At 51.3% G+C, this 14,938-nt stretch overlaps 1 protein-coding gene across 1 annotated transcript in view; it reads left to right on the top strand.

Moving 5' to 3' along the window:
* The window catches only part of FNDC1 (fibronectin type III domain containing 1), a 99,556-nt gene continuing 85,636 nt past the window's right edge, over positions 1,019-14,938 (top strand). Inside the window, 1 exon segment of the mRNA XM_005659118.3 lies at positions 1,019-1,270. Coding sequence (XP_005659175.2) covers positions 1,177-1,270 — 94 coding nt within the window. The 5' untranslated portion in view covers positions 1,019-1,176.

Genomic DNA, 14,938 nt, shown 5'->3' with positions numbered 1-14,938 from the left:
AACTGAACATGAAAATGGTGGCAAACTCCAATAAGAGTTCTGGGGGCTCGCTGACCCTGCAGGATAAATGAAGAACCAACCCTCACAGGGACCCAGGGGGACGGTTTCCTGAAAGGAAGGCCACAGGCGGCTGCCTTTCCTGGGGGCTCACTGGGCAAGAGACATGCTGGGTTTCTCTTTTTTCATCGGTCTGGACTTCTCCTCGCAATCTTTACCTTTCTGAAGAAGGACCCAAATCTGGTTCAATTGTGGGCCGTCACGATCGAGAGCTGACTCAACGTTAGGTTGTGCGCTGGGCTGGGGGCAGGTCTGCGAAGATGCTGTGCCCAGATCGGCGGCCTGCAGGGTGCAAGCGACCTTATCGCCGCTAGGGGCGCTCCCAGTCCGCTCGAAGAGGCAGTAAGGCTTCCAAGGCGGGGAGCTGAGCACCGACAGGTGGGAATCGGGATGTGGAGCCCTAAGCAGGTGTTAACCATAGAAATCGGAGGAAGTGAAGCCAGCAAGCGCTCGTTCTGGGCTGTTCGCGTGCTTACAGGACGCTTCCTCAGAACCCCAGTTCATGAGCTCCACAGCCGGGAAGCAGCAGTGTCTAAGACATTAAAACCCTCTCCTGGGCGCAGGATGTGGGGAGGGCCTGGGTGAGCCGCAGGAACCAACGCAATCCGCAGGTAGAGGTGAAGGGGCCTGGCGCGGGTCCCCAACGTGGAAGCCAGAGGGGGCTTATTTAAGGGGACAGAGGGCATCCCGGGGCTTGGCAAGGACTGGACGTGATGGGCCATTTCCCAAGCCAGAAAGCGAGAGGTTAGACACGGGGAGCACAGCCCCGCACAGCAGTCACTAAGCTTTCAGATCGGATCAGCGGGCTTCCGAGGTGCTTGGGCTCTAGGAGCGCTGGCCCAGCGCCCCGCCCGCCTGGGGCCACCACCCCCGCCACCCCCGCCACCCCCGCCGACCGGCTGCCGGCAGGGGGCGCCCGCGCGCGGCTAAAAGGCGCGGCAGGCGGCGGGCGGCCTCAGTGCGGAGCGCGGCGGCTGGTGAGCGGTCGGCGCGGGGCCGGGGCGCGCGGGCACGGCGCGGAGCGCTCAGACGCACACCGACGACGGGGACCCGACGGCCGGCCCTCCGCGCCCCGCGACTCCCGCCCAGCGCGCAGCCCGCCGCGCAGCCCGGGTTCCCATGGCGCCCCCGCGTGCGCGGCGCCCGCTGCCCTGGGCGGCGCTGCTACTCGTGGCCGCGCTGCTGCCCGTCGTCTCCGCGGCGGCGGCTCCAGGTACGCGCTGTCCCCAGCCTCCGCGCCGCTCCTCCGTCCGTCCTCCACGCCCCCACTCACCCGCCTGGCGCTGCGGGGACCGCCGCCCTGCCCTGGACTGGCTGCGTGTCCCGCCACTAACCTGGGCGTCCTCCTCGATCGCGGGTCGGGGCGCCAAGGGGCGGCCGGGGACGCGGGGGCCCGGCGCTTGCGGCCTCGCGCGCGGGAGGGGGGCGCGGGGACACGTCGGCGGCAGCGGACCTCAGGGCCCTCGGTTTCCACTTTGCCGTCGAACTGTCGGGAGTGGGGAGTCTCAGCTGTCCACCGTCCTGGGGACGTTTCAGGCAAAGGAAAAAAAAAAAAAAAGAAAGAAAGAAAAAATAAATTAAAGGAAAGCAAAGCAAAGCAAAGCACCCTCTCAGCGTTGCGGGAGGGTTGGAGGTGAGATGCTTTCCTTGGCCCAGAATTTTCCCCTGGGCATCCATTTTTCCTCCCGTTCACCTGCCCGAGGCAGGATGCACTCGGAGACCAGAAGGGAAGCAGAGAGGCAGGACTGTTCTAGAAGCGCACCCGGAAAGCTGGGACCTGCCGCGGGGCGGGCGGGTACTCCGGTGCCCAAGGTGAAGCCGTGCTCGAGCGGAGCATCTCGGTGGGCGCTTTGGAGCTGGGAGGCGACGCTTGTTTTGAGAGGAGAGAGCGAGGGAAGTGGGGGAGTCGGTTCGGGAGACGCTCCCGTCCCCGAAGGCTGAGACGGGAGACGCGTGGATGCTTTCTTTGGGGGAGGCTGAAATGTGAGCGATGCTTTCCAGAAAATGCCAGCGGGCTGTTTTCAGATTTCGTGTTCGTTTCCCGCAGAGAAAGACCAGTTTTTCTTCCCTTAGCCTTTGAAGGCCCTTGTTTTCACCTCCGGTGCAGGCATTTTCACACTTGACACTGTGTGGCTTTTATTTATGTGATCGGTTTGTAGGAATCCAAGAAGTCAACATTTTTGTTGATACTGTTCACTCCCAGCTGGGTTAGAAAAATTCAGATGCGCTTCCAAGGAGAGCTACTTGCTTTATGCTGCTATTTAGTGTCTCGCTTGCCCTCTTACTACCAGGGAAAGGGGGGAGAGTTGGGGGTCCTTGGGGCTCTTTTTTGATGGGTGCATCCCACATGACGCTTGTTTCAGGGTTATGCCAAGTGCTGGAATGGTAAATGCCACTTTTTCCTAAAAGCCTTTTTTTTTTTTTTTAAGGAAAAAATGGTAGGTAGTTTTTCTCTCTGTTAGGTACTTCTAGGAAAGCATTCGCTGAATATCTTTATAGTACTTATCAAAAATAAAACTATTTTAAAGCCTTTCAACTTCCCCACCTACAACCTGTGGCTTTTTAAAAATTCTAAATTGAAATCCTCAGAATGCTGAAAGAGTTTTTGTTTCAGAAAACAGACTGAAACGGGAACCAGTGCATTTCCCAGCCTTCTACCTGTTAGATTCCACTGCCACCTGCCCGATGGGTTACATTTGCGTGGGTCTGAAGTCAGGGTGGCTTGTGGAAGCTCCGAGTCCTGCTGTGTTGTGCGCGCGCGCCCGCGGCTCCTTCTCTCGCCTTCTGCTCTGTAAATCATGGAGCTGTGGAATGTTGGAGCTGGAACGTTTGCTGGCCCTTCTCTCTACTGTGTTGACGTGGGATTTGCAGGAAAATGATGGCCAGACTAGAAGCGGACGCAGGAGGACAGGGGCATTTGCAATGCATACTTCCTGCATTGACATAATAGGAGAGGAACAGACTTAACCTGCAGACAGCTCCCCGTGCCATGGAAAAAAAATCAGGGGGCACATAATTTCTTTCATCTGCTTCTCTGGAAAGCTTCCTGTCTCTCTTACTGTAATAGATACAGTCACTGCTCCAGACTTGTACTCTGGGTCTGAGAGTAGGGCGTGGACCCAGTGCTTCCTCTCTGGTTGAATTGATGCATGGACTTAGCAAGCTGCTTGAGTCAGACCCCTTCCTATCCCCCAAATCTTTGGGGCCAGCATCCCTGCAATGAAGTCACCCAGAACCGCGTTCAGAGTGGCAGAGCCCACAGCGCAGAGGAGCTGTCCTTAAACAGAGGTGACTTGCTAGGCATGCCGAAGCTCTAAACAAACCCTTTTCAACTTGGTGGTCGGTGAAAGTGTGAAACAAAACAAGCAAGTTATGCATCTTCCTGGCCTTCATCCCTGTGATAAAATACTGTGCAACCATTACAATTATGACTGTGCTTGCCAGTCTGAGATACATTTTTCTAGAAACACTCCCATACACTTAGAGTAGTTATCTTAGGGTGGGTTATGGACGACCTAAAATGTTTTTTCTTGGACTTCCCATCATGGGTCAGCAGAAATGAATCTGACTAGCATCCATGAGGACGCAGGTTCGATCCCTGGCCTCGCTCAGCGGGTTAGGGATCCGGTGTTGCCATGAGCTGTGGTGTAGGCCACAGATGCGGCTCGGATCTGGTGTGGCTGTGGCTGTGGTGTAGGCCGGCGGCTACAGCTCCGATTTGACCCCTAGCCTGGGAACTTCCATGTGCCTCTGGTGCAGCCCTAAAAAGACAAATAAATAAATAAATAAGATGTTTTTCCTTGAAAGCTTGAAGGCCCTTTCAGGGACTCTGCAAGGTCAAAACTATTTTCAAAGTAATACTAAGAAAGTGCCTTTTTCACAGTGCTGGTGTTTGTAGCGAGGGTACAGAAGCTTAGTGGGGAGAAGCACTGGTGCTTTAGCGTGACTCACTGGCGCTGTCACGAGCTGGTTGTCATTGCATTTCTTAGGCTTTTGAAGGATACGTCAGTTTCAGTGACGAATGTCCTTGGTGCAACAGTAAAAATGATTAATTTTTACCAAATCTCTACCCTTGTATGCCTGTCTTTTTAATATTCAGGGTGAGGAAATGGGAAACACATGTAAAGCACTTCTGCTGACTGCCCAAGTTCATGGGTAATCCTGAGGAACCGCACTTGTGTGATGGTTGGAGTTGAGCTGAACTTAGCTGCTTTGTTCATGGAACACCACATTTACCAGAAAGAACGACCGCAGAGAAACTAGTTATTCTGACTTGGGTATTTGGCAGACATCTCCAAAAATGAACAAAGGCGGTCTGGCCACTTCTGGTGAAATAACTGCTAGTATGTCTTGCCAGTGCGAAAATTTGAGCTTTCAAGTGAAAATTAGAATGTTGCCAAGTCACCTCCGGCATCCTAGGCTTGAAAGTGTCCCCAAACTTGAAACTTTTCTTATAGGATCGGCGGTGACATAAATGCATATGATTTTGAACTATCGTGTCGTAAAATGTGTCAACATTTAGCTGATCGGCACAACCAAGTGAATTGGTATATCCAAGTGACCGAAGCACATGTGACAAATCTGGCCTGGCTCAGAGATCCATGCAAAGCACAAAACTGCCCAAAGCATTTTTAATATAACAATACATGAAAAATTCTCTACATGGTTTCAGGTTGTTCATAGCAACCAATCTTCCAGAAACTGCTACTTGATGAGTTTTGGTGTAGTATCAAAGATTTTCCAAAATTATCCCTAAGGCTATTATCCCAGTATCTTTGTGAGGCCAGGTTTGCTTCAGGTCCTTCAACATGGAGCGGAAGGTTGAAGGTGTAATTGGAGAGGAGATCCTGCTGTCTTCTGTGAAAGAGTTGCCAAAATGCCCAGAAAAATGCCATTCTTCTCATGATTCCTTTTTGTTTGGGAAAACAGTTCTTTTTCATAAAGCAGTTTGTGATATCAGCTGTAATAGTTTGCTATTGCTATTTCAACATGACTTAATAAGGACATAGTTTAACCTCTTTTGAGATTCAATTTCTGGCCATGTAGATATGGATAGATAAAACCCACATAAACATAACTTCTGTGAGAGCCTCATCAGTGGAAGGGTAGCAGGGAATCTGAGAACAGAAAGTTCGATAATCACAGACAGAGAGAAAGGCAGTAGGCTCATTATCAAGGGGCCTGAGTTTGAGTCTCGGCCCTGCCACTCACCTGCTGTGTGGCCTTGGCCAGTTCACCAGTCCCCACCAGACCAAGCAAATGGAAGATTCCTTCTGCCTTCAGAGGCCCTCAAGGACTTTTCTGTGGCACAACCCGAATGCTTTCTGTAGGGCTTCCCTCCTACTTCCATCCTCTTTGAAAAGGGGGGGGGGCGAAGAAAATACAGTGAAGCCCACCTGGGTAAAAGAACTGTTGTAGTCCTCACCGGAGCACACAGTTCACTAGTAGGAATTAGAGGTTGTAATAGTTGCAGAGTGACAGCTCATGTCCTGCACGTTAGCACTGCATGGTTCCAGAGCTCGACTAATCTGTTCTACCAAGACCATTCACGGCTTTCTTGAAGACATAAAGGCCCATTCCCTGAAAACCAGCCTGGGAGAGGGTGAGGAGCCAAGGGGTGGGTTAGTTTCCTGTGGCTGTTACAACAAAGGACGAAAACAGTGGCTTAAAACAAATAATTGATCGTATAGTTCTGGAGGCTGGAAGTCGGAAATGGGTCTCACGGGGCTGAAATCTAGGGTCGTGTTCCTTCTGGGGGCTCGAGGGAGAATCCGGTGCTCACCTTCTCCAGCTCCTAGAGGTGCCCGAGTTCCTCGGCGGGCGCCCCTTCCAGCAATGGCATCACCTTCGCTGACTCTGACCTTCCTGCCCCCTCTTTCACTTATAAGGACCCCTGTGATAACACTGGACAACCCCCCACCTCCATCCAGAGCCTTCACTTAATCACATCTGGACAGTCTGTGTGAGGTCACATAGTCACAGGTGCTGGGGATGAGGGCATGCACGTCTTTGGGGAGGGGGCATTATTCTGCTCCCACAAGGGGGAGGTAGGAGTAGGGGGAACCTAGATACAAACATTTCAGGAAAGGCCCCATCCCAGTTTGACAGTTAAGGAGCAGACCTCTTGTCATTGGTCCTTGTGGAATTTAGGACTTTCTTGATTGATCATAAAACTTCTTATCAGAAGCTTCTATTTCAGGTAGAAGATATGGAGGTGAGTATTTAAAGGCATAAATATAAAAGAGATAAAAGAATATATATATGTATTTACTTGTCTATAGAATATTTATGTTGGGGTACATTCGAAATTGAAATCTTGGATGCCTTGGGGAGAAGTGGGGAGCTGGGGGTGGGGATGGATATTACTTCCTTATTTCTTTTACGGATTTTAGGAGACATATATCAGAGCCTTTGGAATCGGGGAGGTATTGATTATAGACATGCGAGAACATCCTTTTTTTTCATCCTTCTAGACCTTATCCTTGTCTTAGTCACAAAGATGAATTTAATTTGGGGGAATTGTGCTGTTGTTATTATTAAGGAAAATTACCCAGTATGGATCAGCTGGTTAAAATTTAGAAATTTTGAATAGGGCATTTTTGTGCCCCTGAGTAATAGGCGACGTCATATGGAAGACACATCTGGATTCTGGTTCCTTCCTTTTTCGGCTCCCCGCCCGACGGACGGCGGCGCTTACCCTCCACGGCCCTTAGAGGGCGCTCCGGGCCTTCCCGCAGCGTCGCCGCCGCCCGCTGGCCTCCGAGTTCCAGCCGCAGTAACAACGTGTGGGGGGCGGGGGGCTTTCCCAAGAAACTTAGACACTTTCAATTATCTGCTTCGTTTTTTCCTTAGTGTTTAACTTTAAAAAAAAATTGAAGCTCTTTGGAGCTTTCTTCAGATACTGCTCTAGGAAGGACACAACCCTTGTTGAGAATGGAAATGCCTGCAAGTTAGCAATTTTCCCCTGATCAGTCTTCAGAAAGAGTGTGAAGCCCAAACCTAAAGCTGGGGTCACAGGCCCTCTCGCTGCTGGGGTAGCCCTGGTTTCTCTACAGGTTCTAGGTCAAAGCGGCAGCCGCTGGAGGATGGACAGGGACAAGGGACCTCGAGGGGTGGTCCCTGCCTCGGAAGCCCTGGAAGTTAGTTTTGAGTGTTTGGATTCATCTGTCTCTCTCAGTACCTCCCTTCCACGCTGACTCGATTCTCTTTGTGTATCCAGAGAGAGTAATGCAAATCCTAAGACAGGTTTGCAAGGGTTCAGATATAACTGGAGAGCTGCTAATGTTGATTTTTCTCTCGTGGCCTTGAATGTGTGGAGGCAAGGGTTAAAATCCTATCATCCTCATCCGTAAAGTACCGTCTTCAAAAGCCTATGTTCATCTTTAGGAGGAGTTCTCAGGTGTGCATTTCATTTCTTTTTCCTGTGAACTGGAAATTTGAGGTGCCATGGTTTTCCATTGCCCCATATGTTGTCACATTTAATTTTCACAACCTTGTAAAACTGGTGACATTTCATTTTGCTCCGAGGGAACGGGGTCAAGGTTCACTGGTTTTCCCAAAGTTGGCGATCTAGTTACGTGGTCATTCCAGGAGCAGGACCCCAATCTTCTGGACCCAGACTCCATGCCTTTCCTGCAGACGCCCCAGCTCCCGCTGGCGTGGCCATTTCCCATATCCCCCTTTTTTTCTCTTTGTTAGGCTGGCAGTGCCATTTCTGATTTGCCCTGTTTGTCCTTCCAAGTCGGTGCTTTTGTCACACTGCTGTTGAGAAAGGATTCTGTTATACATGGAAGCAGGTTGAATCCAGTAGCGCTTACCCTAAGACGAGGCTGCGGTGACCTCTATTCCCTGTTACAGAAGAGATGTGGCATTTGGATGTGCGCCGTATCCTCACTGTGGGATGTGCCCTTTACTCAGTGGGTCCTGTTAAAACTTGCCTGTGGGGCCAGGGCTGGTGTCTCGTTTGTTACGTAAACCCTTTAACCTTTAATGCAGTTGTTCTCTGTGAATGTTGACCCATATGATGGAATTCACGACCCTGGACCGTGGGCCTTGTATTTTAACCAGAAGTCTCCCAGAATTCAAGCTTGTTTACAGCGGATGCTTAAATCGAGGGTCAATGCTGAGAAACGTGAGCTGCTAATCCATGGGGTTGACAGACCCCCGTCCTCCCCCAGAGCTGGTGAGACTGTGACACAACAGTGGTCAAGTGTTTTGTGCTTCTCAGAAGAGACGTGTCGTTGAAATGCTGGATTTGTTTCCTAGGGATTATTTTCTGGGGTCACCTCTCTTCGTCCATTTCATTAGTCCTGACCCAGCTGCTCATTTGCAGTGTGATCTTGGGTTGGTCATAACTCTTCAGGCCTCATTTTTTCTCATCTGCAGAATGAGGGGATTTGTCTGGGGACCTGGCCAAGGGCCCCTTCCAGCCCTAACTTTGTGTGAGTCTCCACTGGAAGGTTTCATTCATTCATTCATTCATTCACTTGTTCAGCAAGCACAGGGATAGCAGGTCGGAGAGGCACAGACCCCAGTGAGAGCACAGGCGGGGGAGGGGAGGGGAGGGGCGGCTACAGACACTGTAATGTGACTTAGCACCGTCCCGGGGGGTCGGACTGGAAGGTCCAGGACTGCCGTATCTGAGCTGGGCTTTGAAGAAGGGATGGGTCTTAGAGCAGGAAGGCGAGGAAGGACAGTTCAGGTGGTGGAACCAATCTGGACGCACGCGTGACGGCCCAGAGGCTACATGAGTATTCTGGGCGGCTGCTGCAGGGTGGCTCCTGGGGAAACGGTGGTATTCGGGGTTGCAGGGCTTGGCAGCAGCCAGCTCAAGAGGGCCTGGAGATGGACCATCATCCAAAGCAGCTGTGGCCCCTGAAGGAGGGTCCATCCACAGTGCGGGTGGTGGGAGGTCCCTTGGGCAGCTGGGGGGCAGCTGACCATTCTGTTCTTGGCCTTTTGGGGTTCTTGGACATCTGCTTCTTTATTTGGGGCTTGGGAGGTTTCTTCACTACAGGATAGACTGACCTGGTGTCTTCACCTTCAGCCCTGTCTCATTTGAAGAATCCTTTTTGTCCCATGTTTTCTGAAATGGCTCTTATGTTCGCAAGCAGTCCATTGTGGGGAGGGTCCCAGGGCACCAAGACTCATGCAGTCCCAGGCGGGGGGCAGGCGGGTAGACGGTATAGTTAGGGTGAGAGCGCGTGATGGTTGTGCAGTGGCTTCAGGGTCAGGAGTGGGTCTTTGTAATTTTAGGGGTTTGTCAGGGTGGGGGAGGCTGGTAAGTAACACAGGTTAAAGAGGAAATCGATGGATATGGCTTAGGTACAAAGGCTAAACCTGCACTCTCAAGGTTACTTAATAATCATTTATCATGATGGAACCAGTTAGCGTCATAATAAATGATCTGAGCCGTGTGCAGCCCAGACTCCTGATTTCAGGTGACACCACGTCTGTCTGCAGATACAATCCCACCCACAGGCGCCTGCAGCTTGAACCCCCGGGCTGGGCAGGGCCAAAGGGGCCGGAGACCTGGGCGGTCAGGGGTGGCCTCGCAGGAGCTCAGAGAAGCAAGCTGGCAGCGAGGCGCCGGGTGGGTGCATCCCTGTGAACTGCAGTCTGGAGAAGCAGGCCAGGGCGCCCAAGGATGCTGGGGATCCTCGGGGTGATGGAGGGGACGCTGCCCGCAGGACCTCATGAGGCCAACACCACCTCATCCTTTGCAGAGAAGGCTCTCCAGGCCAGTGATGGCCCAGCTGTATAACTATCACGATGATGCTTCCACTTAGAAAGCCTGTCACACCGAAGCGGGCGGGGCTTCTTGTGCTTCTTGTGGGTCAGTGTAAAGGAAGCTTTACGTGATCGTTTTCCCCAGGCACGAGGGTCAGGGGTCTGGACCACATCATGGGTGTGAAATATTATTTCTGTAATGGTTTTTGGAAGCTTTTATTTTCAGAGAGTTGCAGATTGCCTTACAATTGGAAGAAATAATGCAGGGAGTGTGTGCCTGTCACCCAGTGTCTCCCGAAGGTAACATCTTCTGTAACCGCAGGGCTGTCCCAGGACGAGAGCAGCCGCTGGCGCAAGTCGTGGCCTTTATTCAGAAACACCAGTTGCACGTGTTTTTGTGTGTATGTGTGTTTCTATGTAATTTTATCACACGTGTAGATGGTGCGACCCCCGGAGTCAAGAACATTCCATCAGAAGACCCCTCCTGCCCCGCTTTTAAAGCCACATTCACCTCCCTGTTCCCCCTCCTCCTTGGCAACCACGGATCTGTTCTCCGTCCCTGTGATTTTGTCATTTCAAGAGGGTCCTGGCCACGGACTCCTACAACAGATAACCTCTGAGAGGGGCATGTGTTTTCAGTCGTTGTGCTGGAGAGCACTACAGCTGGCTCGCAAGTCCTTTGGCACCTGCTGAGATGTGATGGCTGTGATTCGGTGCAGCAGGGAAGCGCCGCACCCACCGCGGTCCGCGCCTCCTCACCTGGCTTACCCTGAAGACCTTCTCCCTGGTCCCTCTGCTCCTGCCCTCTCCCCCTCTCCCCCTCCGTGCTCTTCAGAACAGTAGCCACGGTGATTCTCGTGATGCATGAAGGCACAGAACCTTCTTCCTCTCTCAGATCAAAACCAAAAGTCCTGGCACATTTTCCAGGCTATGTGGTTCTTTTCTACACCAGGCCCCCCCTTCCTCTCAGCTTCAGGCCCTGGGCCTCCTTGCTGGTTCTCCGATGTGCTAGGCACCTGCCAGCCACAGTGCCTTTGCACTTGCTGTCCCTTGCTTGAACAGCTTTCCATAAACCTCTATGGGGTGTCCCTCACGGTGCTCAGGGACTTTGTGCCACATCGTCATCACAGGAGGCCTCGCCTGACGCCCCACTGTGTAACAGTGCAGTTTCCCTCCTTTCCTCAGCACTGCTTATCCCAGCTGTATTTTTCTGCGCAACCTCTGTCGCTGCTGGAGGGTTTGTGTATTTCGCATGTGTGCCAGTAATTGCCTGTCCTCCTCGTCTGGAACGGAAGCTCGGTGACTGCACAGTATTTGCTAGTTTTGTTTGCTGAAGTCTCCCCATTGCCTTGAACCCTGTGTGCAAATAGTGGATGCTTAGCAAATATGTACTGAGTGGTGGGATGTGCTTTCTTTGGCTAATGGCATCTGACATACAGTAAGTGGCATCTGATGTACAGTAAATCGATGTATGCCTGTTGACCTGATGCCAGCAGGTCATGTGGGGCTGGCGGGTGTGGACTCAAACCCCTAACCCCTCTCACCCTAAGCTGTGGCGTCGGCACATGACTTTCAAAGGCTGATGTTAGACTCCCGTCTGGGGCGGGAGTGAGCGTTTTATTGACATGCTGTGTGAGTCTCCTGAGGCTGCCAGAACAAAGGGCCACAAACTGGGCGGCTTTAAGCAGCAGAAATGCATTTTCTTGTAGCTCTGGAGGCTGGAAATCTGAACTCTGTAGGCCAGGGTCATGGTCTTTCTGAAAGTTCTGGGAAGAACCCTTCCTTTTCTTAGCGTCTGGTGGTTTCCAGCCATCTCTGGTGTTTCTGTCACTCCAATCTCTGTCTCCATTGTCACACAGGGTTCTTTCTCCCTATGTGTCGTCTTATAAAGGATGCTGGTCATACTGGATTCAGGCCAACCCTTGTCAAGCACGATCTCATCATACCTTGATTTCATCTGCAAAACCCCTCTTTCTTTTCTTCTCTCTTTTTCTTTTTAGGGCCACACCTGTGGCATATGGAGGTTCCCAGGCTAGGGGTCAAATCAGAGCTGCAGCTGCTGGCCTACACCACAGCCATGGCAACACCAGATCTGAGTCACATCTGTGATCTACAGTGCAACTTATAGCAACATGGGATTCTTAACCCACTGAGTGAGGTCAGGGATTGAACCCATGTCCTCGTGGACACTATGTCGGGTTCTTAACCTGCTGAGCCCCAATGAGAACCCCAAAAATCTTGTTTCTAAATCACATTCACTGGCACCTAGCTTTAGGACTCAGCATAACTTTTTAGGGGACACAACTGAACCCACAACGCAGTATGCCTACATACCAACACAATTCCTTTGCAGTGAAAGAATTCCCGCAGCAGCGTCCTGCATGGGGTCGTAGTTGAGACGTGGGGACATGTGAGTCACTGCATTGCACTATGTGTGCTGAACTGTCACCCCCGAGCTCCACACACTCACGCCTAATTCATAAATTGAGCCTGGCTGGAACCTCCATTCATCAGGTAAAGAATTAAATAGACAGCTCCAGGCTCTACTAAGTTCTGAGGGATTGAGGTAGCAAACCCCAGTGGCATTGCTTGGGATAAGCGTAGCGTCTAGGGTCATCTAGGACTTTCTAATCAACTCCTACCCACCAGAGAGAGTGTTACGTTCTGAATACGTTCACACCGATACCCAGAAATTGTTAAGATCGGCAGGAGAAATCAGCAAATTTGATCCAGGACTTGGCCTGGAGGATGAGCCACATCGTTTTCCTCTTTGGTAAACTTTGGGATGTGTCCCTGGCTTTCTTTTGTCCAGGTTGTGCTCACTGGCGGAGACTTCTAGGTGGCGCGGTGTGGCAGCCCAGCTCTTCACGAGTGTCCGACTCCCGGACGCTCTTCATGTCATGGACGGCCACCCCTTCTCCTGCTGTAACACGTGCCCTGGCCTCGCTGTTTTGAGACCATTTTCTATCCCCCACCGACCATTTCCTTCTATTATTTTCTGATGGACGGGGAGGGTCGAAGCATCTTCTTATGTTGACCAACTCTCAGAATCCACCTACGTACATCCAAGCAAACCACAGCCAAAGGGAAGAGAAACGAGGGCCAGCGAATTCCAAGTGCCTTGATGTCCCTGAGACCCGGGCTGACCTTCTTTTACGGCTGTGTCATGATGACATCGTGGCTCTGACCGCCATGGAGGGAGGTCTGGGAGATGCGACACAGGCTGTTGTCTGGGCGGATGGCGTGTCCCTCTTGTGGAACACGAGGGGTTTGAATTGGGGTCCCCGGAAGGAGTTCTGTAGGGTCTGCAGATGCTCTGACATGGTGATGAGTTTTCATTGTGGGGAGCAGGTCAGCGCATCCTGAGGGTAGAGGGAGGCGGATGACGGTTGTAGAGAGGGCCTGATTAACTGTCCTCTTGGAGTTCAGGTCGTGGAAAGCAGTGGCCAGGGCGCCCATTCCTGGGCGAAATCTCTAGCAAAGGCCCTCCTCAGATCCCGCGGATGCCAGGCTTTGTCCTCGGATGGTTCAGGCCCGAGGAAGACGTCCTTCCCCCACCATTCTGAGCCCTGATAACGTTTATGGCTCGTGGCGCTCGGCTGATGTTTAATATCTGATGCCCTTGCCCTTTCTTTAGATGCCACTGTGGTGCTGCCCTCAGTTATGTGAAATGTTTTAGAACTTTAAATATTGAAACGTATTTTAAAAAGGGAAGATCCTTAGCGATCGGGCTTGTCACGGGCTCCGTGTGGGGTCACGTCTGCCTCATTTACTCTGTTCTGTGCCTTCTTCTCCACCACATTTGCCCGGACTCGCTTCCAAGGGTGTTTTTCAGGGAGCTTTTCTGAGTAGGATGAGTGGTGATTTTAGCGACAGTTATGCCCAAGTGTTTAACATAGTTAGACAATGACTTTCACATTTTGGGAAAAGGAATGACTTTTCAGGGAGTTTTTTTTTTGGCTGCTGGCATGTCAAGTAGTTTATAGTAGGCTGCGCTTAGGCTGGGCCAGCAAACAATGGTAATTCTTTACGAAACTATTTCTCAGTTGCGCATTGAATTTGAAGAATGTGCAAAAGATCCCACAAAAACCTGGTTTCTCGTAGGGTCTCTAATGTGGGTCAATAGCAGGTGAAAGTCCTGTATTCCCATCTCCCGTTTTCTTTTTGGGGTCCTTGTTTTCTGGCCACTGTCGTAGATAAATAGATCTGTGGAATTCCTCCAGTTACAGTTCCCTGGGCCATCTGGACAGCTAGTGGTTGAGATGGGGAAAAATTCTTGTTGTCTCCCCCCCCACTCCGGAACAGTAGCTTTTGCTTATATTGGTTCCTGAATAAAATGGCCAGGAGTTTCAAAACCTTAACTCCTAATGATCAAATTCTGCCAGCACTGCTGGCTGAGTTCCCTCTGATTTCTGGCTGCATCCGATGTGGGCAGATGAACTCAAGTCCAGGGCATACTGACAAATAAAGCACTGACACTGTCAAAATTAAATTCCCAGAGGGGATCCCTTATAAACAACAAACAGACAGAAGTTAAAGCTAAACCAAAGCAGCTCTCATTAGAAACCAAGGAAAAAGAGACTTGTTTTTATGCATCAGACTTGATGAAATCAGGTGGCAATGGACTGGGCTGCTGATCACACACTATCTGATGAGCAGTGGTTAAACAGGTAAGGGAATTATCTTACTTGCCAATAAACTTGGGAGCAGAAGTTCTCAGGGACCCAGGATCTTTCCATATGTCCACTCTGCCGTTGCCGTCCAGGTCATCATTCTCTGGCTTGTCACTTGGTGTTCCACGATGGCTGCTGTGTCTCCAGGTATCACACAGACATCCCAGGGTGGGGGACATGGAGGAAGATACAAAAGTCAACAGCACAGGACAGCAGATCCCGACCCTTATCTAATGCTTTCCTGGCAGCAGTAACTTCCTCATCTGTGTCATTGGTTGGAATTGACCACATGACCATCCCCAACCACGGGGGAAGCTGCATCTTTAGCATCCCAGCCTCTGTTGTTGACGATGGCAAAGGTGGAAGAAGCTGGGCTCTTGGGTACCCACCCCGCAGTGTCTACCGAGGCAGTTTCTGAATTCCATGCAAGCGGCTAAACTCTTAATTAGTTGGGAAACTTGGCTTAATGCATGCAACTT

Source organism: Sus scrofa, chromosome 1 (assembly GCF_000003025.6).
Source record: "Sus scrofa isolate TJ Tabasco breed Duroc chromosome 1, Sscrofa11.1, whole genome shotgun sequence".
Taxonomy (NCBI): Eukaryota; Metazoa; Chordata; class Mammalia; order Artiodactyla; family Suidae; genus Sus; species Sus scrofa.
This window is presented reverse-complemented; position numbering and strand designations above follow the sequence as displayed.